This window comes from Pseudoliparis swirei, chromosome 2, assembly GCF_029220125.1.
Source record: "Pseudoliparis swirei isolate HS2019 ecotype Mariana Trench chromosome 2, NWPU_hadal_v1, whole genome shotgun sequence".
NCBI classification, from domain to species: Eukaryota; Metazoa; Chordata; class Actinopteri; order Perciformes; family Liparidae; genus Pseudoliparis; species Pseudoliparis swirei.
The window spans coordinates 20655247-20682229 of record NC_079389.1 but is presented as its reverse complement, the minus strand read 5'-3'; the positions used below and the strand labels follow the sequence as shown (position 1 = coordinate 20682229).

At 43.8% G+C, this 26983-nt stretch overlaps 1 protein-coding gene across 3 annotated transcripts in view; it reads right to left on the bottom strand.

The window, feature by feature from the left end:
* Window positions 1-456: 456 nt before the first annotated feature.
* Window positions 457-26983, bottom strand: part of plekhm3 (pleckstrin homology domain containing, family M, member 3) — a 41505-nt gene continuing 14978 nt past the window's right edge. For 2 of the 3 annotated variants that reach the window (XM_056429813.1, XM_056429825.1), the window contains exons 4-8: window positions 22156-22301; window positions 20880-21073; window positions 13712-13775; window positions 4414-4571; window positions 457-3838 (exon numbers count right to left, since the gene is read on the bottom strand). In XM_056429813.1, the coding sequence (XP_056285788.1) occupies window positions 3673-3838; window positions 4414-4571; window positions 13712-13775; window positions 20880-21073; window positions 22156-22301 (728 nt within the window). In that variant the 3' untranslated portion in view covers window positions 457-3672. Of the gene's footprint in view, window positions 3839-4413; window positions 4572-5547; window positions 5658-13711; window positions 13776-20879; window positions 21074-22155; window positions 22302-26983 lie in introns of those variants that run through there. The other variant, XM_056429834.1, reaches the window with a different exon arrangement.

The following is a 26983-nucleotide window of genomic DNA, read 5'->3' as shown; positions in this document are numbered from 1 at the left end:
TCTAATCTAGATGTTCTAATCTAGATTGTCTGGATGTTCTAATCTAGATGTTCTGGATGTTCTAATCAAGATGTTCTAATCTAGATGTTCTGGATGTTCTAATCTTGATGTTCTAATCTAGATGTTCTGGATGTTCTAATCTCGATGTTCTGGATGTTCTAATCTAGATGTTCTGGATGTTCTAATCTAGATGTTCTAATCTAAATGTTCTAAATGTTCTCATCTAGATGTTCTGGATGTTCTAATCTTGATGTTCTAATCTAGATGTTCTAGATGTTCTGGATGTTCTAATCTCGATGTTCTGGATGTTCTAATCTAGATGTTCTAATCTAGATGTTCTGGATGTTCTAATCTAGATGTTCTAATCTAGATGTTATAGATGTTCTAATACGGCGAGCGTCTTTGGAGCCGGCCGACGCTGCGCTGCGATTGGTCGATTTGAAGCCGAGGAACATTTCTCCACAAAATATTCACACGCCGTTTTACTATTAAGAAGTTTGTCTTTATTGGCATCAGTGGCTAGCGGACACATTTGAACAGAACCAGACGGGAGGATTAAATCAGGAAATCAACTCCCTGTATTTGCATAAGAAGTTTGGCTGAATTCAAAACGATAAACAAAACAACAAACAGAGCAATAACTTAAAAAGTGCAAAAGAGAGAAGAGTTTCAGTGCAGTTGTTCCCCTTAAATACTGTACAATCTTCTCCTGACACGTCAAGTAAAACATAAACATCTTCGTTACCGTGGCAACACGTGGCCACAGCTCACGGTAACCGGTCGTCCAACATTTTTCATATTTGTGATTCCAAATCACCGGGCGGAGAGGAAATGGCAATATTTTAGGAAGCAAAAAAACAAGCAAATAAATCATAAATAAATACAAGTATTTAAAGTGAGACGACAGAGCCCAGACGGTATTTCGGGTAATTGTTCTGCATGAATGTGAGTGATAAATGTAATCACGCTCACTCTTGAATATGCATTAATATTATGTATTTTTTCTACTATATTTAGATATAGTTCTACATGATATTTTCTTCAGTTTGATGTCCCGTATAAACCAAACATTTACTGACAAATTAACCTCACAATGTCTCATCTGATGTCTAGATCTACATCTTATAAACTCCAACTGGCTAATTCCATTCAGAAAAATATATTTCAAACAATATGTTTAATGTATGTAACGTAATCTATGTATGTTTAATTACATTGTTTATCTAAAATTGTCAATGTGGAGGTCAAAATGAACATACCTAGATTCATACTTTAACTTCAACATATTGGACCATCTACCGGTTTGTAATGTTGGCAAAAATAACAAAAAACTACAACCGACCCTCCCTGAAACGTGCCGGGCTCCGGAGACGTAAAGGAACATGATTTTTAAAACAAGAGACATTTCAACAAAAGGCTTTAAAAACTTTTCTTCAACTCTTTTTAAGCAGCAGTCAAAAATCAGTCAAAAATAACTTCCGTTACATTTGTAATACGGCTTGACTGCTTGACCTTCAGAGACAAATAAAAACACAATAAATCCAGTAATTACCGGACACTTAATGCACTTTTCCTGCCATGTTTTAAACTAGACTATTGTTTAGCTTACAGTATCCAACATGCGTCACAAACAGGAATAAGTCAGTTTGATCTAAAAAAATAACTATTCCCGCGTAACCCTGCGGGTCACTCACACGTGAATCCCCTCCGACAGCGATCGCGTTTTATAGCTCAAAACAACGAAATAAAGAAAGACGGGCGACAAAAACAACAAACGCGTAAATAAAATCTGCCCGTCGGCTCTGAGAATGAGGAATAAACATCAGGTTGTTACGGGTTACGGGTTGTTAGACTCGTGCTGGGAGTTTCATTTACGATTGAAGCGACGCGGTTTGTATTTGTAAAAAATAAAATTAACAAAAACTCACTTTACTGATTTCAAAAACTTTTGTTGACCTAACCACGTCATTCGTTTTGGGAAATCCACCCCAAAACCGTAAATAAAAAAAATTTAAAAAACCAAGGCAAAAACTAAATATTTGTCATTTTATTTTTGGGCATCAGTTAGCTGATTCATTAGCTTCAGACCAGACCGGTGGTTTAAGGTTTGCCTGACAACGGGAGTCAGAAAGGCCGTCTGGGTTGCATAGAGACGAGAAGCTCAAGCACCGATTCTGCACAACAGGAAGTAGAATCGGGGGAAGAGAGAGTGGGGGGGGGGGGGTTATTGCCCCAGGTCATGAGAATGTGTGACGTCCGTTTCCATGAGCGGCTCAAAGATCATCTTCCATTCCACGTTAAATAACTCTAGAGATCTGATATAAGATACTTCCATCACAGCTGTTATGTATAACTTCTACTCTTAATGTGTCATCGTTGTCATCAATGTGTTCAGTGACAACAGAGTTCGTTGGCGAGAAACTTCTGAAACTTCTGAAACGTGCCTGCAGCATAACCCACTTCCTGCTGTTGATCCTAAAGTTATTGTAAACAACTTTACCGTGGCTTTAATTAACTCTTGTTTCGTTTTCGATACTTTTCCTTGTTAAATCTCTTGGTCTGTAAAAAATACTTTTTCTTTCTTTCAGTTTATTGTGACTGAAGACGAAGAAAATGTCACGATGTAAAACTATTTGTCATCTCTTCTCCCGAGTCTGTGAATCCTCTTTGGGAGTCCACTTGAGACACTCTTGTGTTTGGTACCTGCACAGGCTTTCAGAGACGTGTGCTGAACCATATTAGAGTAACCATGACGAAGGGAGTAATGGGTTATGCTGCATGTTGGTCTGAGAAGCTTCGATTGATGCTCTGGAAACTGATTAAAGGAAACGTGCACATTGAGTCTTTAAGGAATCCTCACAAACCCTGATGGGCAGCTGTTGCCTGCCGTAATTATTCCTCCGGTTCATACTGGCCTTTAAAAAGATCATCTATATATATATATAATATATGTATTTATTATATATCATTTATATACATAATATATATAGTGGATATATTTATTAAATATATATATTATATGTATACATTATATATATTGTATTATAATATATACATATAATATATAGATAAATATAATATACATATATACAGAGGGATCTTTTTAATTGCTTCTATGAAGAGGAATCGTTATTATTTTCATATAGAAACACCTGTCCCATTGACTTCTGTTCCAAGACACACATGGAAGAAGTGTGACCTCCACTTTCATGTGTCCTTTCCGAGCAACATGGACCACGACTGCTTTCCTCTGAAGAGAGGGAACCTGGTTCCCCTGCTCAAGACTCCAGTGGGACACTTTCATTCTCAAATACTCAATTTCAGTCATTTCATCTGTAAACGAAGACAACAACAAAGAAAAAGATCACATGTTCCCAAAAGAGGGAAAACAGTCAATCTTCATTTTGAGAGGCTGGAACCAGAGAATGTTTTCCCGACTTGACAAATTATTAATCAGTTGCTAAACTTGTTAATCATCTTCCGTCCCGATGGTTCCCTCACTGAACTTCTGACCGCCGACTCTTAGTTTGAAGGTCTCCAGTTTATCAGCTGAGATTTTGGGATTAAGTGAAAGTGGTGAAAGGAGGACGATGGCGGACCTCGACGGGCGACGCTGGGTAGTACAAAATACGAGGAAGTTGAGTCTGTAACACGTGTGTGTGTGTGTGTGTCTCAGGTGTCCTGGTAGGGCAGGTGGAAGCAGCCGGGGCCGTCGTTGTCGTCAGGTGACCAGAAGGAGGACGGCCTCATGTGGTGCAGCTCTCGGCGGACGCAGCGCGGGCACGGCTGGGCCTTCTGGCGGCACTCGGTGTGGAAGACGGCGCCGCAGCCGGCGCACCTGCAACGCCACAGGAGAGCACGGGGGTCACCGAGGGAAAGACCAGTCGGCTCGTCACAATTTCATGTTCCAACTGTTTCGATTCCCCCCCCCCAAAAAAGTAAGACGGCTGAAATTGAAAGATTCTGAAAAAATACTTTTTGAACGTTTAGTGGCAACAACTTCCCCATGGAGAACAATATTCAACTCTTTGTTCACACCTTGTTCAAAACTTTAAAACTTTTGCTGTGACAAGTCAGAATATTAATGCCAGAAAAATGTCATATAAAAATCATCGTATCATAGTATAATATTAAGTAAAGTATATATATTACATAAATATATATGTTATATATATATTTGATTTATTTTTAATATATATATCTATTATATAATATATATATGTATGTATATATGTATAAGTATTATATATATTATATGTATATTAATATCACATATATTAAATAATATATATATATGTATATTAAATATAAATATCACATATATTAAATAATATATATATATATAATATAAATGTATATTAAATATAAATATATATATATATATATATATATATATGATATGAGGCCGTGTACCTCTTGGTGGCGTTCTCCTGGAAGGGGTAGAGGACCTGTCTGTTGTGGCACAGCTCACAGATGAATCCTTTCTCTCGACACAAACTGCAGCTGAAAACGTGCGAGCTGGCAAACTTGATCACCTTGGACAGGAAGGGAGCCATCTTCCCATCGATCACCTGCAGGGCGAGGAAGGAGAACGGAAGGAATCGTGCGGTCAACAACAACAACAAGGCTTACAAACACACCAGCAGTAACACGTCGACGGGGTCTCAGTGAGGAGGAAGGATGAGACACTGAAGTGCCATTCAAGGAGTTTGGAGTTCAAAAGTCCGAACAGAAAGGAGTACAAACTGCTGTAAAGAGGGGGGGGGGGCTTTAAGACGCCTTCAAAGTCTCCCCCATCTCTCGGTTAACCAGGAGAACGAGATTCAATCGCCTCCTTCAAAAGGAAGCAGAGCGTGAGAAGGGCCTCGATGAGCGACGGCGTTCAGCAGATATGAATCACGTTCAACATCCAGAGCAACTCTTTGAAAGAAGCCACCAAGGTTGGCATCTGGTGTTTATTCTTCTTTATACTTCAATGGTACCTTTGCATGTCGTCACCTTCCGAAAATAATACGTCATTTACAGGTTTTTCAGAAAAAACAAAAAACATATTGATCTTTCGATGATATTGTGATATATCAGACTGCAGGGGTAGAATCACATGACGTGCTCCACTGAGGATGTAGCAGATGTTACCAGAGGGGGTCAGAATCACGAGGAGAGGAGATCATTTTTATCAAAAAAAAGTTATGTTAGGAAGGTGACGCTATGCATTTATTCAACATAATCCATCCTCTTTATTTTAGAATACATACACACACATATTACATCTATTACCCTTCAGGAAAGTGTTGGGGGAGGGGAGACTTCACGGTGGCTTTTGAGATCAGCAAAGTGCTTTTCAAACGACTCAAATGAGAGAGCAAAAGAGAGAAGGAATCCTCTCTGGCTCGGAGGAAAGACGAGAGACGGGAGGAGAGCAAAACGGAAGGAAGGAAGACGGTAAATGAGGGGAATGCCTTTTAATGGCAACGCTTGGCAAGTTCCTTGAGGAGGTGAGGGGGGGGGGGGCTGCCGTCGTATCGTGAAGAGAAGACGGCGGACGACTTGAGAGGGGGAGAGAAAACAGAGAGGAGAAAAGATGTGCAGAATGTTGCAGAGCTGTTGGGCATCGTGTCAATAATGCATCATCGTATGCGAGACCCCGAGGTATACGGCTGGAGAGAGAGAGAGGGAGGGAGAGGGAGAGAGAGAGAGAGAGGGGGAGAGGGAGAGAGAGAGAGAGGAGAGAGAGAGAGGGAGAGAGAGAGAGAGAGAGAGAGAGAGAGAGAGAGACTGTATTCAGATACAAGTGGTTCCACCTGGCAGAGCTCTGGACCTCCCAATTATAACCTCCTTCATGCTGTTTGTTACACGAGGAGGAGAAGAGGATGGAGAAAGGAGGAAGAGACGCACACACACACACACACACACACACATAGAAGCACAAAAACAGACAGACTCACACAAACACTACAGTAAATCATAGACTGAGATAAATGGGCGACAGCGAAGGCCTTTACTGGAACCTGAAGGACTCTGGTGATATGAAGTGATCCGGGGGGGGGGCGATTTCTGTCGAGCCGTTTCTCTGTGTTTTCAGTAGTTAAGCTAAGCTAGGCTAGGCTAGGCTAGGTAACCTATGCTCACACAGGCTTCTGGTGTGCAACGCGCTCCGAACACGGTCTCCACAGATGTTTGATAGGAAGACGAAAAAAGCTTCCGACATCACGTTTTAAGCAAACTGAATATGCGGGTTTAAAAAAAACCAGAAAGAAGGAGAAATCCGTCTCACTCAATGTTTCGTCTGTATGTGAGAACAAATGATGAACGTGACGCGTGTCCCCCGGTCCCGGTCCGCATGACGAACGGCTCGCCTGATGGAGGCCGACGGGCTCGGTAATTAAGGCCCGCTGCGATTGGACTGGGCGGAATCAAACGCCTGGCAGCACAGCCCCGGTGGCTTCTGGGTAGTCTGGAGGGACGGAGGGCGGCGCCGAAAGACGGATGGAAGAGTGACGGAAGTGAAGACGGGCGGACAGCAAAGTAAATGAAACGGCGTGTTGTACGCGCGTGGAGCCCGGACGCGATCGTACATCACGCCCCGGGACCGTCGCTCAGACCGTAATACAGGAACCACGTTCATTTAAGGTCCCAAGATACGTTTTTGGGGGGGGGGGTTGAGATGATTAACAGGATGAGAGGAAATAAATGAAAGGCGTACTCTGTTCGACTAAACCAGGGGTCCCCAAACTTTTTTCCTGTGAGGGCCGCATAACTTTTCCCTTCTCTGATGGGGGTCAGTGTGACGATCACAGGGAGCCTACATGTAAACATGTATTGTTTTCCAGAAAGCCACACAACCAAATATTAATAACCCTTTCCGGGATCTTCACAGAAAAAAAATTGAGGAAATAAATAACACCAGTTATGACATAAAAAATAACCAAATACCCCCCTCTGGGTTCTTCACAGAAAAAAAATTGGAAATAAATAATACTATTTATGAAATAAAAAATAAACAAATACCCCTCTCTGGGTTCTTCACAGAAAAAGAATTAGGAAATAAATAACACTATTTATGAAATAAAAAATAACCAAATACCCCCCTCTGGGTTCTTCACAGAAATTTTCTTTGGAAATAAATAACACTATTTATGAAATAAAAAATAAACAAATACCCCTCTCTGGGTTCTTCACAGAAAAAGAATTAGGAAATAAATAACACTATCAGGGATTTGCGTGGCCAGACTGAAAAAAATTAATCATAATGCGTCTGGTATTGTTCAGGAGGCCGGGACAAATGTGGAGGCGGGCCGTATCCGGCCCCCGGGCCTTAGTTTGGGGACCACTGGACTAAAATCAATCTAACTTGTGTACTTTGTTGTTGTTGTGTTTTCTGGATGGTTTTATGTCTCCAGGGATCTAAAAAGGATTCAAATGAAACGATCTGAGGGTGTGAACCAGCTCTCTGACGATGCAGACGTCGCTCAATGGGTCCGATCTGTCCTCGGTCTGAATTAAGACTGCTTTTACACGCGTGGTTCCCGATTGTCTTTCAGTTTATGGAATGATTTAAAAAGAGCCGACACTTCTTATCGTTCGCAAACATTGAGCAAAACCTCTTTGATCGGCACAGGGAGATTTTGGAAGTTCTCCTTCTGGAAAAGTCGACCCACACCTTCCATGACGAGGTCAAGGGGTTTGTCAAAATATGGAAACCGGTCTTCGACATGGTGGACCCCTCCGGGATGGACTTTCCCCTGCCAGATTAAAACACTGGCACGGATGCTGACTTGATTTGATGATGTAACCTTAAAGATGAAGTTAAGTCAGACCGGTGATGTGCGAATGTTTTATTTTCTGAGGTTTTTCTATTTATTTAGTAACTATTTTTTGGTCTGTTTGTTGTTGTTGTTCTTTACCCTTTTATTTCTCCTGTCTTGTGAATTTGTAAAATCAAAATAAATATATATTAAAAAAAATAAAAAACATTGCGCAACGTGGAGGACAAATGGGATTTCTTAATTTCTTTTCCAACAATGTGGAGTTTGCGAACTGTGTGACATTCACAATATGATCCTGGAGTAGCCAACAGGACAACCCCCCCCCCCCCCCAACACACACACTTCACCTCCTCTCCCTCCCTCAATCCATCCTCTTAAACTCCTCCCCCTCCAGTTCAACCTCTTTTTCTGCTCCATGCAGAGTCTTTGTGCTCCAAAACCTCCTAATCCCCTAAAACTGCTGTTTAACAGCCGTTCGCCTGCCCTCCTCTCTCTCTCCCTCCTCTCTCTCCCTCACACACACACACTACCCCAGATCCATTGAGGAAGTAGAAAGCCAGCTGGGATTATATGACTGGAAAGACCAGCTCTGTTTGGATAACACACACACACATATTTTTTTAGAGACGTCAAACATTGAATGGGGTCAAATTGACCCCAAATATATATCGACACCGTGCGGCGTTGCAGTCTTCATATTCACTTCCGCTCAAAAGCTTGGAGTCACCCAGACAACTTTGGGTGTTTTCCATGTAAACTCACTTTTATTCATCAAATGAATAGAAAATACAGTCAAGATATTGACAAGGTTATAAATAATTATTTTTTTGGTAAATATTAAAGTTGTTCTTCAAACTTGTGGCTCAAAGGAAGGTCAGTTTTATAGCTTCTCTCACCAGCATAACTGTTTTCAGCTGCGCTCACATAAAAGGGTTTTCAACCCCTCCGCTAGTCTTCTAAGGCGATAACACAACGTACCACTAGAACACTGGAGATGGGCCTCTACACACCTCTGTAGAGACTTCATTAACAACCAGAGAATACTCATTTACACATTAACTATGTAGAGATTGTATTTATGATTAATGTAATGTTATCTTCATTGATAAAAACATGCTTTTTTTTTTTACAATAAGGACATTTCTAAGTGATCTCAAACTGTTGACGGGTAGTGTACCTCCAGCTGTCATTGTAAGGTTCTTCGGGGTGAAGCCAGTTATGCGGAGGACTTTCCCGTCGCCCACTTGAGCGGATCGTGGAACTCTGACATCGTGCATTCGAGGGTAAAAGCCACTTTTAACATTTACTTGAGAGGCCTCTGTGTGTCTGGACAAGTGCGAGTGGAGAGGCATGCCTGGCATAGAGGGAATGCCAGAGCAGCACTGTGGGAAGCCCCACACACACACACACACACACACACACACACACACACACACACACACACACACACACACACACACACACACACACACACACACACACACACACACACACACACACACACACACACACACACACACACACACACACACACACACACACACACACCTCAAACAAAACCCTAGAAACGATCCTTCAGAGCAGCAGGGGAAGAGGGCAGACAAACACACACACGTTGAACTGCCTCCTCATGGGGGATCTGGGTGGAGGCTGTTTGTCGGGGGGAGAATAGACGTAGTGTGGTCCAGGCTTTAGCCGGGGGAGCTGAGCCTTCTCTGACCTCTGAGCGGGGACAAAAAAAGCCACGTTGATTAAGAGCGCCATTTTATTCAGGAGGCGAATCAAAAGAAACAAGCTTGTTAATATGGAAAACCAATTAAGGGGCAGAGTGCTTGAGACTCTCAGAGAGATGGGGGAGGTTGGGGGTAGGGGGGTGCAGTCCCTCCTTATTGTTGAAATTATAACTAAATCGCCAGTTTGGTGTTCATGAGTAAATCACAGAGTTTAGCAGCGAAAGAGAGAGTGACACACACACACACACACACACACACACACACACACACACACACACACGTGTGCTGAGCGTGTGTGAGGCCAAGGGGATGTCGGGAAGAATGGAGGGATGTCACGCTTTGTTTTCCTGCCTGTTAATTCAGAATGTAACCAATTAGTGAAGCAGAGAGACATAGAGTGTGGGAGTGGAGGAGGAGGAGGAGGAGGAGGAGGAGGAGGAGGGGGGGCAATCTCTTTCACCGTGAGAGTCTGTGGCCGAGCACTGAGTCAGAGGAGGGGGGTTGAAAGAAGGGGAAAAAATGGGGCAGGGTACAACATAATGACTGACAAAAGAACTGTTCAGTCATTTGTTAAGTTTCCTCTGACCCCGACTCCGGTGGAGGACGAGATACTGCAGCGCTGAAAGGCCACGCTGAGTTTCCTTTTTTTAATGACCGCCGCTAAGAAGACAGGAAGAATTTCTCTCCTTCCGTATGAAACTGAAGACATTTAAATTGTCCTAAAACTAGTACGAACGGCAGATCCGCTGGGAGAGACATAACACTTGAAAATGTGCCGATTTAAGCAAATAGAGGTTTTTACGATGTCGGATATGAATTATTTCCACCGTCACCATTGTTTTCACTTGGACACTTGAGAGAGCCCCGTACCCTCCAATAGCCCTGTACCCTCTAATGTACCCTCCAATAGCCCCGTACCCTCTAATAGCCCTGTACCCTCTAATGTACCCTCTCATAGCCCTGTACCCTCCAATGTACCCTCTAATAGCCCTGTACCCTCCAATGTACCCTCTAATAGCCCTGTACCCTCCAATGTACCCTCTAATAGCCCTGTACCCTCCAATGTACCCTCCAATAGCCCTGTACCCTCTCATAGCCCTGTACCCTCTGATAGCCCTGTACCCTCTAATGTACCCTCCAATAGCCCTGTACCCTCAAATAGCCCTGTACCCTCTAATGTACCCTCCAATAGCCCTGTACCCTCTCATAGCCCTGTACCCTCTGATAGCCCTGTACCCTCTAATGTACCCTCTCATAGCCCTGTACCCTCCAATGTACCCTCTAATAGCCCTGTACCCTCCAATGTACCCTCTAATAGCCCTGTACCCTCCAATGTACCCTCTAATAGCCCTGTACCCTCCAATGTACCCTCTAATAGCCCTGTACCCTCCAATGTACCCTCTAATAGCCCCGTACCCTCTCATAGCCCTGTACCCTCCAATGTACCCTCTAATAGCCCCGTACCCTCTCATAGCCCTGTACCCTCCAATGTACCCTCTAATAGACCCGTACCCTCTCATAGCCCTGTACCCTCCAATGTACCCTCTAATAGCCCTGTACCCTCTCATAACCCCGTACCCTCTAATAGCCCTGTACCCTCTCATAGCCCTGTACCCTCTCATAACCCTGTACCCTCTCATAACCCTGTACCCTCTAATAGTCCTTTACCCTCTAATAGCCCCGTACCCTCTCATAACCCTGTACCCTCTAATAGCCCTGTACCCTCTCATAGCCCTGTACCCTCTAATGTACCCTCTAATAGCCCTGTACCCTCTCATAACCCTGTACCCTCTCATAACCCTGTACCCTCTAATAGTCATTTACCCTCTAATAGCTCTGTACCCTCTAATAGTCCTTTACCCTCAAATAGCCCTGTACCCTCTAATAGCCCTGTACCCTCCAATGTACCCTCTAATAGCCCTGTACCCTCCAATGTACCCTCTAATAGCCCTGTACCCTCCAATGTACCCTCTAATAGTCCTGTACCCTCCAATGTACCCTCTAATAGTCCTGTACCCTCTAATAGCCCTGTACCCTCCAATGTACCCTCTAATAGTCCTGTACCCTCTAATAGCCCTGTACCCTCCAATGTACCCTCTAATAGTCCTTTACCCTCTAATAGCCCGTACCCTCTAATGTACTCTCTCATGTACCCTCTAATTGCCCTGTACCCTCCAATAGCCCTGTACCCTCTAATAGCCCTGTACCCTCCAATAGCCCTGTACCCTCCAATAGCCCTGTACCCTCTAATAGCCCTGTACCCTCTAATAGCCCCGTACCCTCTAATGTACTCTTTAATGTACCCTCTAATTGCCCTGTACCCTCTAATAGCCCTGTACCTTCCAATAGCCCTGTACCCTCTAATAGCCCTGTACCCTCTAATAGTCCTGTACCCTCTAATAGCCCTGTACCCTCCAATAGCCCTGTACCCTCTAATAGCCCTGTACCCTATAATAGTTGTGTACCCTCTAATAGCCCTGTACCCTCTAATAGCCCCGTACCCTCCAATAGCCCCGTACCCTCCAATAGCCCCGTACCCTCTAATAGCCCTGTACCCTATAATAGTCGTGTACCCTCTAATAGCCCTGTACCCTCTAATAGCCCTGTACCCTCCAATAGCCCTGTACCCTCTAATAGCCCTGTACCCTCTAATAGCCTCTAATGTACCTCTAATAGCCCTGCACTCTAATGTACTCTCTAATGTACCCTCTAATTGCCCTGTACCCTCTAATAGCCCCGTACCCTCTAATGTACTCTCTAATGTACCCTCTAATTGCCCTGTACCCTCTAATAGCCCTGTACCCTCTAATAGCCCTGTACCCTCCAATAGCCCTGTACCCTCTAATAGCCCTGTACCCTCTAATAGCCCTGTACCCTCCAATAGCCCCGTACCCTCTAATGTACTCTCTAATGTACCCTCTAATTGCCCTGTACCCTCTAATAGCCCTGTACCCTCTAATAGCCCTGTACCCTCTAATAGCCCCATACCCTCTAATGTACTCTTTAATGTACCCTCTAATTGCCCTGTACCCTCTCATAGCCCTGTACCCTCCAATAGCCCTGTACCCTCTAATAGCCCCGTACCCTCTAATAGTCATGTACCCTCTAATAGCCCTGTACCCTCTAATAGCCCCATACCCTCTAATAGTCATGTACCCTCTAATAGCCCTGTACCCTCTAATAGTCATGTACCCTCTAATAGCCCTGTACCCTCTAATAGCCCTGTACCCTCCAATAGCCCTGTACCCTCTAATAGTCATGTACCCTCTAATAGCCCTGTACCCTCTAATAGCCCTGTACCCTCCAATAGCCCTGTACCCTCTAATAGTCATGTACCCTCCAATAGCCCTGTACCCTCTAATAGCTTTTAGATGGTATTACTTATCACTGTTATGACATGGGAGAAACAAACGAGAGGTTGTACACTACATAACATTCTATATTCCTGTATTGTTTCATAATAAAATAAATACATAAAAGCTTAAAGATCAACAAAAGCAAAATCGGGCATTGAGGACATGTCCCATTGCATTCGTTGGGAACTACTTTAAGTGGCGGATGAATACACATTTGGGGCTCTTGTGAGTATTTGGGGCGGCTGTAGCTCAGTGGGGTAAGAGGGCCGTCCTGCAACCCCAAGGTTGTCGGTTCGATCCCGGCTCTCCCCATTAGTTGCAAGTCGAAGTGTCCTTGAGCAAGGCACTGAACCCCCAGTTGCTTCCCGGGCGCTTCACTGCAGCCCACTGCTCCTTGATAACTAAGGATGGGTTAAATGCAGAGAACTAATTTCCCCTTGGGGATTAATAAAAGTATATATCTTATCTTATCTTATCTTATTTGGGGGAGTGATAGTCAAAATAAACTACAGTGTATATGTGTGTGTGTGTCACAGCACAAAGTATTGTGTTACCAAGTGCAAAGGCGTTTTGAGTAGTTTTTAATACAACAATGGTTCCTCAAGCTAACGAGCTAGATTAACGTTAGCTAACTAAGTAGCGTAGCTCCTGTCAGCTACCGTACTCCAGTGTTTTTTCCTATTTATGTATTTTTTATCTCAGAATTGAACTAATTTACTGAAACAAAACGAGGAACAACAGAAGGAAAAAAGCACTTCGTTAGCCAACATCGCAAGCTAGCAAATGTTAGCAGGTCTCTAAAATGGCCACTACTATAGGCGCGTGTGTGTGTGTGTGTGTGTGTGTGTGTGTGTACCTGCTGCAGGTCTGCCATGGAGTACAGGTGGATGTGCTGTAGCAGGTATTCCCTGGGGATGATCCTGTGAACAGGAGAGGACAAATACAGTCTTGAGACATTCTCAGGACAAACACTCATCAACAATAAATAATAGGACACTCTGTTGTGTCTCATTTGAAAAAAATACTACTACAACAACAACAAATAAACAGACTGTAAGATTCTGGTTGTGCTTATAACAGAAAATGAAATTAATGATTACAATGTATTATTTCACATATAACATGCATTGAGTTCATTATATCCAATAACATGGAGGAATTACATCTATTAAATATGTTAGAGAAAATGTAAGCAGAGCCTTCAATTTATATATATATTATATATAAAAATATATATGAATAAATATATATAAATAAATAAATATATATATATACTAGGGCTGCCAGCGTTAACGATTAATTTGGCCGCGTTAACGCACTAAAATATTTTAACGCACTTTGTTTACTTCCGGTGTTCGTTGAAGTTTTTACACTCAAACCGAGTGTCAAACCGCGGCAGTGCGGTTTGACACTGTTTCCGTTTTTAAAACAATTATTTCTCCGCGAAAATAAGGAGCAGAAATCAGTTTAACTCGTGGATGAATCAGTCGGGTTTCCTCCTGCTCTCCTTCCTCCCGTCTCCCCCTCTGATACACAGAGGAATGGAGAGGCGACGTGTCGGGTGACGCGGCGCGGAAAGAACTCGTCACACGAAACCTTCAACGTGATTGGTCAATCCGTTTGTCTGTCAACATTTTGGGGAAAAAACAACCAATGAACACTCAGTAAATCACAAAGGACCTCCCACCTCACGGGTGAGGCTCTATAGCAGCCTGTCAGTCAGAGAGGAGAGAACACGGCAACAGGACAACTGAGCCTCATTGAATAGAGCTGAGATTGTTCTGGAATGTTTGATGTATAACACGGGGGTATGTGTCATATGCAAACGCCTTTAAAAGGTGAATTTGTGTGTGTGTGTGTAAAATGTATAAAATGCCCCCAGCCTCCAGAGGGTGAACGTGACATATGAATGCAGGGCTCTCAAGTTTTGAAGACAAGCAAGCGTGAGATTTCCATCAGCACCCGATACAGCTGACCGCTGCGCGCGCCGGCATCGAGCCGAAAAGAGTTGTTGACGGGGGGGGGGGGGGGGGGGGTGCTAGTGACTATTTTGTTGCTCCATCCCAATGCGCGCAGACCGGCGTCGGAGCTCTGCAGCGGAACAATCGATCGGCGTATTAAGCATCCCTGCATTCAAGCATTAAATAGCCAAGAGGTTTTTTCAGCGTGAGGAATTCGATGTGTGGCGGGAGTGCGTGAGATAAGACTGAAATGCGTGAGTCTCACGCTCAATGCGTGAGACTTGAGAGCCCTGTGAATGTCAGTCAGTTCCCAAGGCCACTGGTTCTGCTGCTGTTCAGTGGTAAAGATGACAGGACCAATGGGGTCTCAATATACTTCTTTTTTTTTTACTAATCTGATGTTTCACTGAAGAAACAATTTATCATCCACAATATTAAATACCTCTCTGGCACTTTATAGGTAGGAGCCTCTTTGAAAACACAGCTCTGTGTGAAGTTTGGTCTTTAAAAAGAATGAACTTTGAACTTTTAATTGCGATTAATCGCGATTAATGAATTTCAAAATGTGCGATTAATTAGTTAATTTTTTTTAATCGATTGACAGCCCTAATATATACACACTAAGATATTTTGTGCTGCCGGTCCAAAAAAATAATATCAATCTAGGAGTCAGACGCACTTCATCTTCTAACATTACGTGACAAAACAGACAGGACTGTGTGTGTGTGTGTGTGTGTGTGTGCGCCTCCTCTCAGACCACTAAGATGGATGGCACCATGTTAAATCCTGTCTAAGCTGTGATGAGTGTCACCAAAACACAAGTACGTGTGTGTGTGTGTGTGTGTGTGTGTGTGCGTGTGTGTGTGTGGGTGAGATCCAGACACCTCATGGTGATAGGCACCTCTGATAAACTACTCTGTTAGGTACGTTACTCATGGTTACCACATCAGCATTCACAGGACCACACACACAAACACACACACACACACACACACAATCATCAAACAGGCTCCTTGTTGAGTGTGTAGTCGGTGTCCAGATGAACACACCTTTAAAGTGTGTGCCGATCTTGATACAAGTACTTGAGAACGAACACCTTTTAGGATTAGATTACATGCAGACTATACATAGGTTCATGCATATATGCAAATACACACACGCAGAAAAACAAACGACAATATTTGCATAAGACCGGATAGTGTTTAATTCCATATTTCATTTCATGAAGCCGTGTGTATTTCCAGAGCAGCAGACACACCTTTGATTCAGATTTTGTTCCCACTCGCTGATTATGATCGTGTACTGAAGGAGGGTGTGACCGGAGTGTGTGTGTGTGTGTGTGTGTGTGAACCTGCAGATGTAGGAGGTCCTGCAAATATGTGTGTGTGTAGGGGGTGGAAAAAATAAACACATTACAATCTTATGCAAACCAAAACCAAATCTTATCTTTGTTAAACACATAACGCTCAGCCTGTGTGGACACAGTGTCACGGCTGAAAAAAGACTTTCCGGATGCTCTAAGTTTGAGGTGTTAATGTTTGGAGGACGTTTTTCAAAATGAAGGTTCCTGTAGCTTAAAAAATATATATATATATATATATAATTGATAAACAACTACATTTGCAACTTGCCAGTATAATATTTACCTTCACAACCACCTAATAAACACAATATACCACTTTAGACACTAACAACCACATTGTGCATCCCAGCAAAAACGATGACGACCACGGAAACCAATCATCACTACAAGCAGACCAGTGATACACCTACAAACCATCCAACAGCGTCATAGCTTATTACTTCTTAATAACATTGTGTATTTCATGACCGAACCAAGAAATCTTGAATTCAGGGACAATCGTTCTGTAAAAAAGACAAGTTATATAAGATGTGTATGCATAAGACACAGCTAGATACATACAGTGAGAGGGTGCTTTAGGGTCGCTCTCTGAAGGAGCCAACAGAACCACGTCGTCTGCAGAGAGCAGAGAACCAATTCTGAGGATCCCCGAACCGGAAACGCTTCTCTGAATTCTCTGAAATTCTGAATCCCGCTTCACGGGCTTGGTGACGAGATCCTCGGCCGGAGGTCAACCCGTTCGACACCCCGGTACGCAATGATGCCGCAGTACCGCCCACGGGAGCCGAAAACCTTCTCAAAGTCCACAAAACACATGTAGATTGGAGGGGCAAACTCCAAGGACGCCTCCAACAGGCCTGCAAGGCTACAGATCTGGTCCAACGATCCACGGCCAGGAAGAGCAATTCGCATTGCTCTTCCTGGATCTGAGGTCCGACAGTCCGAACCCTCCTTTGCCGAGCAGTGTGACATCCGCTCTCCGGTCCTAACCGGTACCCTGTCTGCTGTTTCCAGAGACCTCTTGGCCAACCAAGCCCTTCTACGGCCGATGACCTTCTGACCTTCTGACCACGGCTCCGATCAGCCCACTTCCTCAGCTTGGAACCAGGAACGGCAACCGTAAAAACAACACTGTGATGTCCACATCAGAGGCTCCAGCAACCAAACCAAAACAACTCAAACGGGCACTCGGTAGAGCGCATACCTTCGCATATCACAAGATTGGGCGTTGAATTATGAACATGTTGGCATTAGTTGCATGCCAATTGGATAGAAATTGGTAAAAATAAGATTTTGACCTTTTCATGACCTTGACCTTTGACCCGATCGATCCCAAAATCTAATCAAATGGTCCCCGGATAATAACCAATCATCCCACCAAATTTCATGCGATTCTGTTTAATACTTTTTGAGTTATGCGAGTAACACGCATACAAATAAATAAATAAATAAATGGCGATCAATGCGAAGGTAACAACACACGTGGCTAACGTTCGCCTTCTTAGCTCGCTAACGAGAACCGATGAAGTCTGCTAGCGACGGTTGCCATTCAAACCAAACAAATGAAAAGTTGCTTTTGTTTCGAGAAGCCAGCTCGTGTTTGCTTCTGTCCGAAATCAAGGACCCATAGTTCCACCGTGCCACCATCGGTAAACAGTACGTACCGTGCCATATGGGAACATATGGCACGGTACGTGCTATATGCACCAATATAGCACATACCGTATTTACATTTTCAAAAAGCTTTCGGTCATTAAGATATGGGCGTCAGAGCACAAACAAGTCACTGGGAATAATTCGTACCGTGACCAAATCTGGACGATAAAACCAGCAGGAGACAGATGTCATCCTGCGTAGCCGATCAAATATCACTCTGCAAAGCTCTCACAGATGTTTGATCAGTGCGGCTCAGGGCCGACAAAGTAGCGACAGCCTTTGGTGCCTCATGTGGTTGTGTGTGCAATTGTGTTTCCATGGCGTTCTGCATGTATGCAACAGACATCTCCCCTCAGACCCCCCCCCCCCCCCCACCACCACCACCCTGAAGTAGACCGATGACTAGGGGAAGGTTTTAGCGCCACGGCCCTCATCAATCCTGCGGTGTTTGGAAGTGGCGGGGCACCAGCCGGCACTCGCTAATGGGCCGGGAGTAAACACCGGAGGAAGAGATGCCGCTCGCCTCTGCGTCGCAGCGGGGCTCCGATGGGCTTTTGGCTTGGCACTACTTGGCAGCTCAGAGAGAAACACACGTCAATAGGGGGACGACGCAAATAACCAGCGTGTTATTTAAAATCTGGAGCCGGCATCTGACGTGAGTAGCCTTCACCATTTCTTCTGTAATGTGGAATTATTTATTCATGTATTATTACCTTCGTATTGAAAATGCCGGAAGGTTATGTTTTGATCGCCGTGTATTTATTTATTTATTTATTTGTATGCGTGTATTATGCAATCTCAAAAAGTATTGAACGAATCGCATGAAATTTGGTATGATTGTTTATTATCCGGACCAGTTGATTAGATTTTCTTTCGCAGAACTCAAAAAGTATTGAACCGAATCGCATGAAATTTGGTGGGATCATTGTTTATTATCCGGGGACCAGTTGACTAGATTTTGGGATCGATCGGGTCAAAGGTCAAGGTCAAAGGTCATGAACAGGTCAAAATTTTCTTGAATCGCCTGAAATTTGGTAGGATGATTGGTTATTATCCGGGGACCATTTGATTAGATTTTGGGATCAATCGGGTCAAAGGTCAAGGTCATGGAAAGGTCAAACTCTTTTTTTACCATAGCACGATACATTTTTGTCCAATTGGCATGCAACTAATGCCAAAATGTTCATAATTCAATGCCCAATCTTGTGATATGCGAAGGTATGCGCTCTACCGAGTGCCCATTCTAGTTTATCTGTGTTTGTGTATCACGTAGGATGACGATTTAAATATCGATAGGCCTACGAGCAAAATGGTCATTATCGGCTTTTACTTTTACGGTCCAAGAAAATAAATGAAAATGTAATATTTGGATTTCCCCGTCGTCCCCGAGAACAGGTCTCTAAAAACCACAGAGTGAACTGCATGCTGGGATACGGTTGCCACCGGGAGAGGAAGCTTCGCGTTTTGAAGATCCCGATAGAGTAGTAAATAGACTCCGGCCTGTCTCGCGCGGTGGATGGTTCTCCTGTAGAAATGGATCGGAGTGTATTAGTGACCTGCAGCGGGGGCAGGGATCATCCATCAGCTCTCAGACAAGGCTTTCAGTGTGAGAGATAAACACTCCCCCACCCGCCCGATCATCACATGTGCACACACAGGCGCACATCCTTTATGTGTATGCGGCGTATATATATACAGACAGGAATGCACGCAGATAATAGTTATGGCGATATACATGCGTGCACTCAGGCGCACGGATCGCACCGGGAGATGTTAACAGTCTGGGAAGTCAATCAATCAGCGGAGGAATAATAACAGCGCCCGCTAGTGTCGTGCCATGGTGGTAGCTGCACGGAAGAGAACTCCAGAGAGGACATTTACAAGTTTAAAAACAGGTCTGTTGTATGAGTTCTGGTTTTGGGTGAACTCTTGCCGACCGGTCACAAACAATTTACTTTGAAAAGCTGCATGTCAGCCTCGGAGTAGAACTACAAGACCCAACGGCCCGCCCAGACGCTCTCGATTTTGACAAATTGGATCTCCAGGACTTTAAATTAAATCTCCATGAGTAAACATTTTGTGAAATAATAATAATACATTTCATTTGGAGGCGCCTTTCAAGTCACCCAAGGTCACCTTACAATAAAATAATACAGGATAAAAGCATGAAAGGTAGAAACAACATTAAAACAGAACATCAACATGAAAACAAGTCCTGATTAATCAATACGAAACTTAAAAAAGAAAACAGCGGAGGAAATCTCGGTGTAACCGTGAACATTTAGTCTTTAAACTAGCGATGAGTACTTTTCCATATGTAGCCAAGCGTGGTTAAATCCACACTTCCCTGGCATAGTGGATTATCCCGATCGCTTCCCTAAAATACCGTTGCTATGGCCACCAAACTATTCAGTTCAGGTGTGTTCACTCGTATGAGAGCGTATGCCGGCTTATATTTTTAGCGTCTTTCTTTCAAAAGCATATTAACTATTTCAAACTCAGAGTAAACTAGAACGGGCACTCGGTAGAGCGCATACCTTCGCATATTACAAGATTGGGCATTGAATTATGAACATTTTGGCATTAGTTGCATGCCAATTGGATAGAAATTGACCGTGCTATGGTAAAAAGAAGATTTTGACCTTTTCACGACCTTGATCTTGACCTTTGACCCGATTGATCCCAAAATCGAATCAAATGATCCCCGGATAATAACCAATCATCCCACCAAATTTCATGCGATTCGGTTTAATACTTTTTGTGTTATGCGAGTAACACGCATACAAATAAATAAATAAATACACGGCGATCAAAACATAACCGTCCGCATTTTCAATGCGAAGGTAATAAACATATAAATAGAACTAATTTCCATCACTTTGCCAAAATCTTCGGGATTTTATTTTTTTACGGTCTTTTCCAGGCCTGGACATTATTTTTTTTTAATTCCATGACTCTTCCAGGTTTTCCATGACCGCAGGAACCCGTACGATGTGTGAAGGACGCGTGTTCACGAAGAGCCTTCGCGTCGCCGGCCGACCCACCTTCGTCGGAGGTCCTCGGCGACGGTTGCCCGGCAGCTGAACAGGTAGGCCCTCAGCGACTGGAGCTGCTGACGGAGGCGCAGCACGGTGCTGAGGGGCTCGCAGTGCTCGTACAGACACGGGTTGAGCTGCTGGACGTCCAGCAGAGGCTCCTCGTACACGAACTCCAGGAACTCCTTGGCCTGTTTGGACACCTGGGGGAGCACAAAACCTCTAAAATAACCTTCAGACAGGTGAGCTGTAATGTGCTGGTTGTTTATCTTCTTTTGGTCCGATGTGTTGCATCAGGTACCGCTAAGAAATTACATATGATCCATGAGTAATGGATGGATTTCTAATCTGTTCGGGTTATAACAATCAGGAAAGTGATCATTGTGTCTCTGTCATTCGATTGGCCTGCGTTGGCGCCGACATGGCGTCCATGTCACCGACACGGTCCACTGGGCTCACGCTAGTGAACGCGGCCGGAGGAAACTATTACGCTAACTTGCGAGGGAAAATATTTAACCGTTAAAACTCTTCTGAACATAAAATATGATTTAATTGTCACCATCATCAATGTTACCGATTTTTTGGAGAAATCCGGTTTCTTAGTTTGATTGTTACCTTCGCATTGAAAATGCGGAAGGTTATGTTTTGATCGCCGTGTATTTATTTATTTATTTGTATGCGTGTTACTCGTATAACTCAAAAAGTATTAAACCGAATCGCATGAAATTTGGTGGGATGATTGGTTATTAGCCGGGGACAATTTGATTCGATTTTGGTATCGATCGGGTAAAAGGTCAAGGTAAAGGTCATGAAAAGGCCAAAATCTTATGAAATTTTTATTTTTACCAATTTCTATCCAATAGGCATGCAACTAATGCCAACATGTTCATAATTCAATGCCCAATCTTGTGATATGCGAAGGTATGCACTCTACCGAGTGCCCATTCTAGTTTTGTTTGTTTTGATTGTATCGTTGTATATATAATTTAAATCGGTAAACTAATAGTGGTCACTAAAAGCGGTCGTCTGTGGTCAGTCTGTTAACTTCTAATATGGTCGATATCAAATTGTTAATCAATAATAATGGAGACATGAACCCAACCACCCCATCTTGCGAACTCAAAGTGTTGAGTTGTCAGGAAGGTGACAACTTGAAGACAACATGACGAAGATGCCCTGCTGATGCTCGAGGGGCTCATAAATGACTTATAGAATAATAGCAAGAATCGTATTTTGAGACAGACGGGTTATTTTCATTTAGTTTAGTGTGTGTGTGTTTTCCCACCTTGTGCTTACTGGTGTCCCAGTTGTGCAGCAGCCGTGCTGGGATGAGGAAGGAGTTGTCCTGGTGGCAGCTCTGGCAGTAGTACCAGCCGCTGTAGGAGCAGAACTTTGCCTTTCCTCTGGAGAGGCCGACCGGACGCTGACAACCTGAGGACAAAGTCGTCGGGTAAGTACGTGTGTGTGTGTGTGTGTGTGTGTGTGCTGATATCATCTTAATAAACAAATATATATGTCATATGATACCCGTAAAGTGCCTGAATCAGAGCTCGACAGTAACAGTTGCCAGGTTGCCAATCCCTGGCCTTAAGTTCCCATTAGTGGCACCTGCTTTTTAAATGCTGAAAAAAATATTACACTTAAATATTGTATGTTTACCGTTTAAACAACGATTGCATCGCCTCACCTTCTTCCCCCGACCTTTCAGTGTGACCTTCAGGGACGGCTATAAACACTTCTGTTACTCGGACACCAATTTCAGACTGAAACTAAACTTACGTCTGCTGTATTGTTACCTTCGCATTGAAAATGCGGAAAGTTATGTTTTGATCGCCGTGTATTTATTTATTTGTATGCGTGTTACTCGCATAACTCAAAAAGTATTAAACCGAATCGCATGAAATTTGGTGGGATGATTGGTTATTATCCGGGGACCATTTGATTAGATTTTGGAATCGATCGGGTCAAACATTAATGTCAAGGTCATGACAAGGTCAAAATCTTATTTTTACCATAGCGCGGTCAATTTCTATCCAATTGGCATGCAACTAATGCCAAAATGTTCATAATTCAATGTCCAATCTTGTGATATGCGAAGGTATGCTGGTGTTCTTTGTGGAGGAGCGTATACATGATGATGATGATGATGAGCGGTTTCATCGGGGTTTGTTACCTGCTGGAGATGCAGAGAATATCACCCCCCTAACCTTTGGTTTTTGGTTCGGTCCAGCTAACTCTAGTCTGTCCACTCCCACCCTCAAACGGCAGTAACCACACGGACGTCCTTCAGTCCGTCCAAAGCTGGGAGCGATATCTTACTGATTATTCTCCTTCTTCTACTATTAATAACCACGTTTCACTCTTGAAGTTAATCCCTCAGATAACTCCGGGGAGGCGAAGTGTCCCGGCATCTTTGAGCTCGACGGAAAGAGGAAGAGTTTCAGCTCGGCTCGCTTCAGAGCTTTTCATTCTGTCACGTGTTCATCGCTCAGCTGGACGCGTCACTGCGTAGCGTCTCGACGTAAAAACAAACAAATATAAAAGTGGCTAAAAATGTCAACCGCCGTTTCGGTTTCGCCGACCAATTTTAAACGTTAGTGTCGAGTCCCACGTCTCTGGAACCGCGAGGAAAGCGGTTTAAACCACTTTTAAAGAAAGTGTTAAAAGTGGAAAACCAAACAAACCCAACGATCTTCCCCCCGAACGTGGAATCAACACGTGTGTGTGTGACTGTGTGTGTGTGTGTGAGTGACTCTGTGTGTGACTGTGTGTGTGACTGTGTGTGACTATGTGACTGTTTGTGTGACTGTGTGTGTGTGACTGTGTGTGTGTGTGACTGTGTGTGTGTGTGACTGTGTGTGTGTGACTGTGTGTGTGACTGTGTGTGACTGTGTGTGTGACTGTGTGTGTGACTATGTGACTGTGTGTGACTGTGTGTGACTGTGTGTGTGACTGTGTGTGACTGTGTGTGACTGTGTGTGTGACTGTGTGTGTGTGACTGTGTGTGTGTGACTGTGTGTGTGTGTGACTGTGTGTGTGACTGTGACTGTGTGTGTGACTGTGTGTGACTGTGTGTGTGACTGTGTGTGACTGTGTGTGTGTGTGTCCTTGGCATGAACGGCCTGCTGGCGCTGAGATCGGGAGAACACAAGAGGCTGTAAACCGATGACTTGGCGTTAATATTTGCCACTTTATTGCCCCTCTCTAAATATCACACTAATCCAGTCGAGTAAAACTGCTGATGATTAAACAAGATAGTCCAAGTAAAAATATACTTTGAAAAAGGCCCTCGGAAGAAAATATGTTGTATCGTGGCGGTTGTGACGTGGACAAAATAACGGGAACGGAACTTATTGCGCTGACAACAGAGGGGTAGAGAAAAGTCCTGTAAGAAGGTGTTTCTTAAGATCAAGTCTGTGATTTCCAATTACACCATAAAAAGAAAAAGATTCTGGAAAACCTTGAAACAATAAGCCCTGTATTCACCACAGGCGACCGAGAGTCACCCAAAGGTCAAAATGCTCATCAAGAGGACTGTCAATAAAAGAGTTTTAAAAGTCAACAAATGCAGTGAGATAAATAAATCCATAGAAATCCACAAACAACGAGACGAATCCATAAAGAAACGCAGAAATATATTTTTGATTTTTCTATTACATTTATATGAATCTTAATTTATTCACGTGTGCATTGGAATATATTTGTGAATCTTTGTGATTTCATCTGTGTGAATTTGTAATCATTGAGACTGATCAGAAGTGTTTTCCCAGACTTTCGAATCTGTGTGTACAAAAAAAAAAGTACAACACTTTGCATCACTGTATATTTAAACAACGATTGCATCACCTCCCCATTCTTTATGACTGCCGGCTGCTCCCCCGACCTTTCAGTGTGGCCTTCAGGGACGGCAATAAACACTTCTGTTACTCGGTCACCAATTTCAGACTGAAACTAAACTTACGTCTGCTGTATTGTTACCTTCGCGTTGAAAATGCGGAAGGTTATGTTTTGATCGCCGTGTATTTATTTATTTGTATGCGTGTTACTCGCATAACTCAAAAAGTATTAAACCGAATCGCATGCAATTTGGTGGGATGATTAGTTATTATCCGGGGACCATTTGATTCGATTTTGGGATCGATCGGGTCAAAGGTCAAGGTCATGAAAAGGTCAAAATCTTCTTTTTACCATAGCGCGGTCAATTTCTATCCAATTGGCATTCAACGAATGCCACAATGCTCATAATTCAATGCCCAATCTTGTGATATGCGACGGTATGCGCTCTACCGAGTGCCCGTTCTAGTTGAGACATGAATCTATCTTTACGTGTCAAGTCTCCATCCACAGAACTAGACGTGGTGTGCATCCATGATGATGATGATGATGAGCGGTTTCATCGGGGTTTGTTACCTGCTGAAGATGCAGAGAATATCACCCCCCTAACCTTTGGTTTTTGGTTCGGTCCAGCTAACTCTAGTGCGTCCACTCCCACCCTCAACCGGCTGTAACCACAGATTCTGTGTACCTGTGAGCCATGCCGTACAATCTTATGGTTTAGTGCATCTTCCACTAATAATTCCCACGTTTGCCTAAATCTACCCTCCCTTGAAGTTACCCCTCAGATAACAGAGTCCTGGTTCTTCCGGTAGTCACAACACTCTTCCACGACAAAAGGGTCGTGCAGACCTAAAAGGCCGAACACGTCCTCCGCTCATTCGGCTTTGTCTTTTTCCACTCTTTAAAGTTCACTCGTCGCCCAAACACCCGGACCTGGTCTATGACCACACACACACATAGATGTTTGAATATACGGAGATACACACACACACACACACACATACACGTAAACACAGCTGAGCGTCACAGCCCTGCGACAGGTGACCCCTATCCAGGGGACGGGGGGCCCGGAGGAAAACAGCGAGCGAACACAGGTAGGAGAATAAAAAAACAAAACAGGGAGATTGTGATCTCGGTTTGGGGGGAAACGGGAGGCGAGCCGCAGGGGAGGAGAGAGAGACGTGTGTCGGCCTGTTTTGTCGCCGGTGCTTCAGAACAAGCGCAACGCAGGCCGACAAAAGGGGGGAAACTGAATGAGTAAAAAGCTATTGAGAGATGAGAGGAACGTCGGAAAGAAAAGAGTGAGATCAAACGAGGACAGATGAAGGCAGGTGATAGGAAGAAGAAAAAGAAGTCAGGTCAACTGCTCGCGCATCACGGACGAGAATCTGGAGTCCGAAAAACGACGGACGGCGTTCCCGTCGGCGCTTTAAAAGACGGAGCGTCGAGACGGTGAACAGATTCTGATTTGGATTGGTTTGAATTGGTCGTCCTGTAACCACGAGGTAGCCGGTTCGATCCCCGCTCTCCCCAATAACTAAGGATGGGTCAAATGCAGAGAAGGATTTCCCCACGGGGATCAATAAGTGTACATTTCTTCTTCATATTTCTTTTAATCCAGTCGTACACGTAGCCCAAGAGGCGTGTCGTCATCAGACCAACAGCCAATGGGTTAAGAGATAGCGCCACATAGAGACTGAACGATGGACCAGAGTTGTAACTATAGATTCATCTAAAAAAATACATTGATTTTATACAATACGTATGTGTTGGCCAGTTTACTGCAATCTGGGTTTTAATTTGTCGGTATTTTGGCAATTACTTTCAACAGTGGACATTTATTTATTCATATATATATATACATATATTATATACATATATTAAATATATATTAAGTATTATAAATATATATATTTGAAATATATTATATATATAAAAATATACATAAATTATTAAATTAATGCTTGTGGATAAGACAGAAAGCAACAAAGTCCTGTGATCGAACCCTCATGTGGAGGTTAATTACAGGAGTGAGCTCCTGCTGTTGTTGGGCTGGATGTTCGTTCAGAAAGAAACCACAGCTCCCTGGTCGGGGGCCCGCGGGCCGAGGGGACGGTCACCGGTCGGGGAAACGGCGTGCCACTTAGAGGAAAGAGCTGACCGCCGGGTTCGTCTCTCCGGCCAACTGCGGCCTCGGCTCCGGTCGGCCGCCGCGGATACCGGAGGAACGAAGACACGGAAAACAAGTAAATAACAATCTTTAACCCTAACCTCAA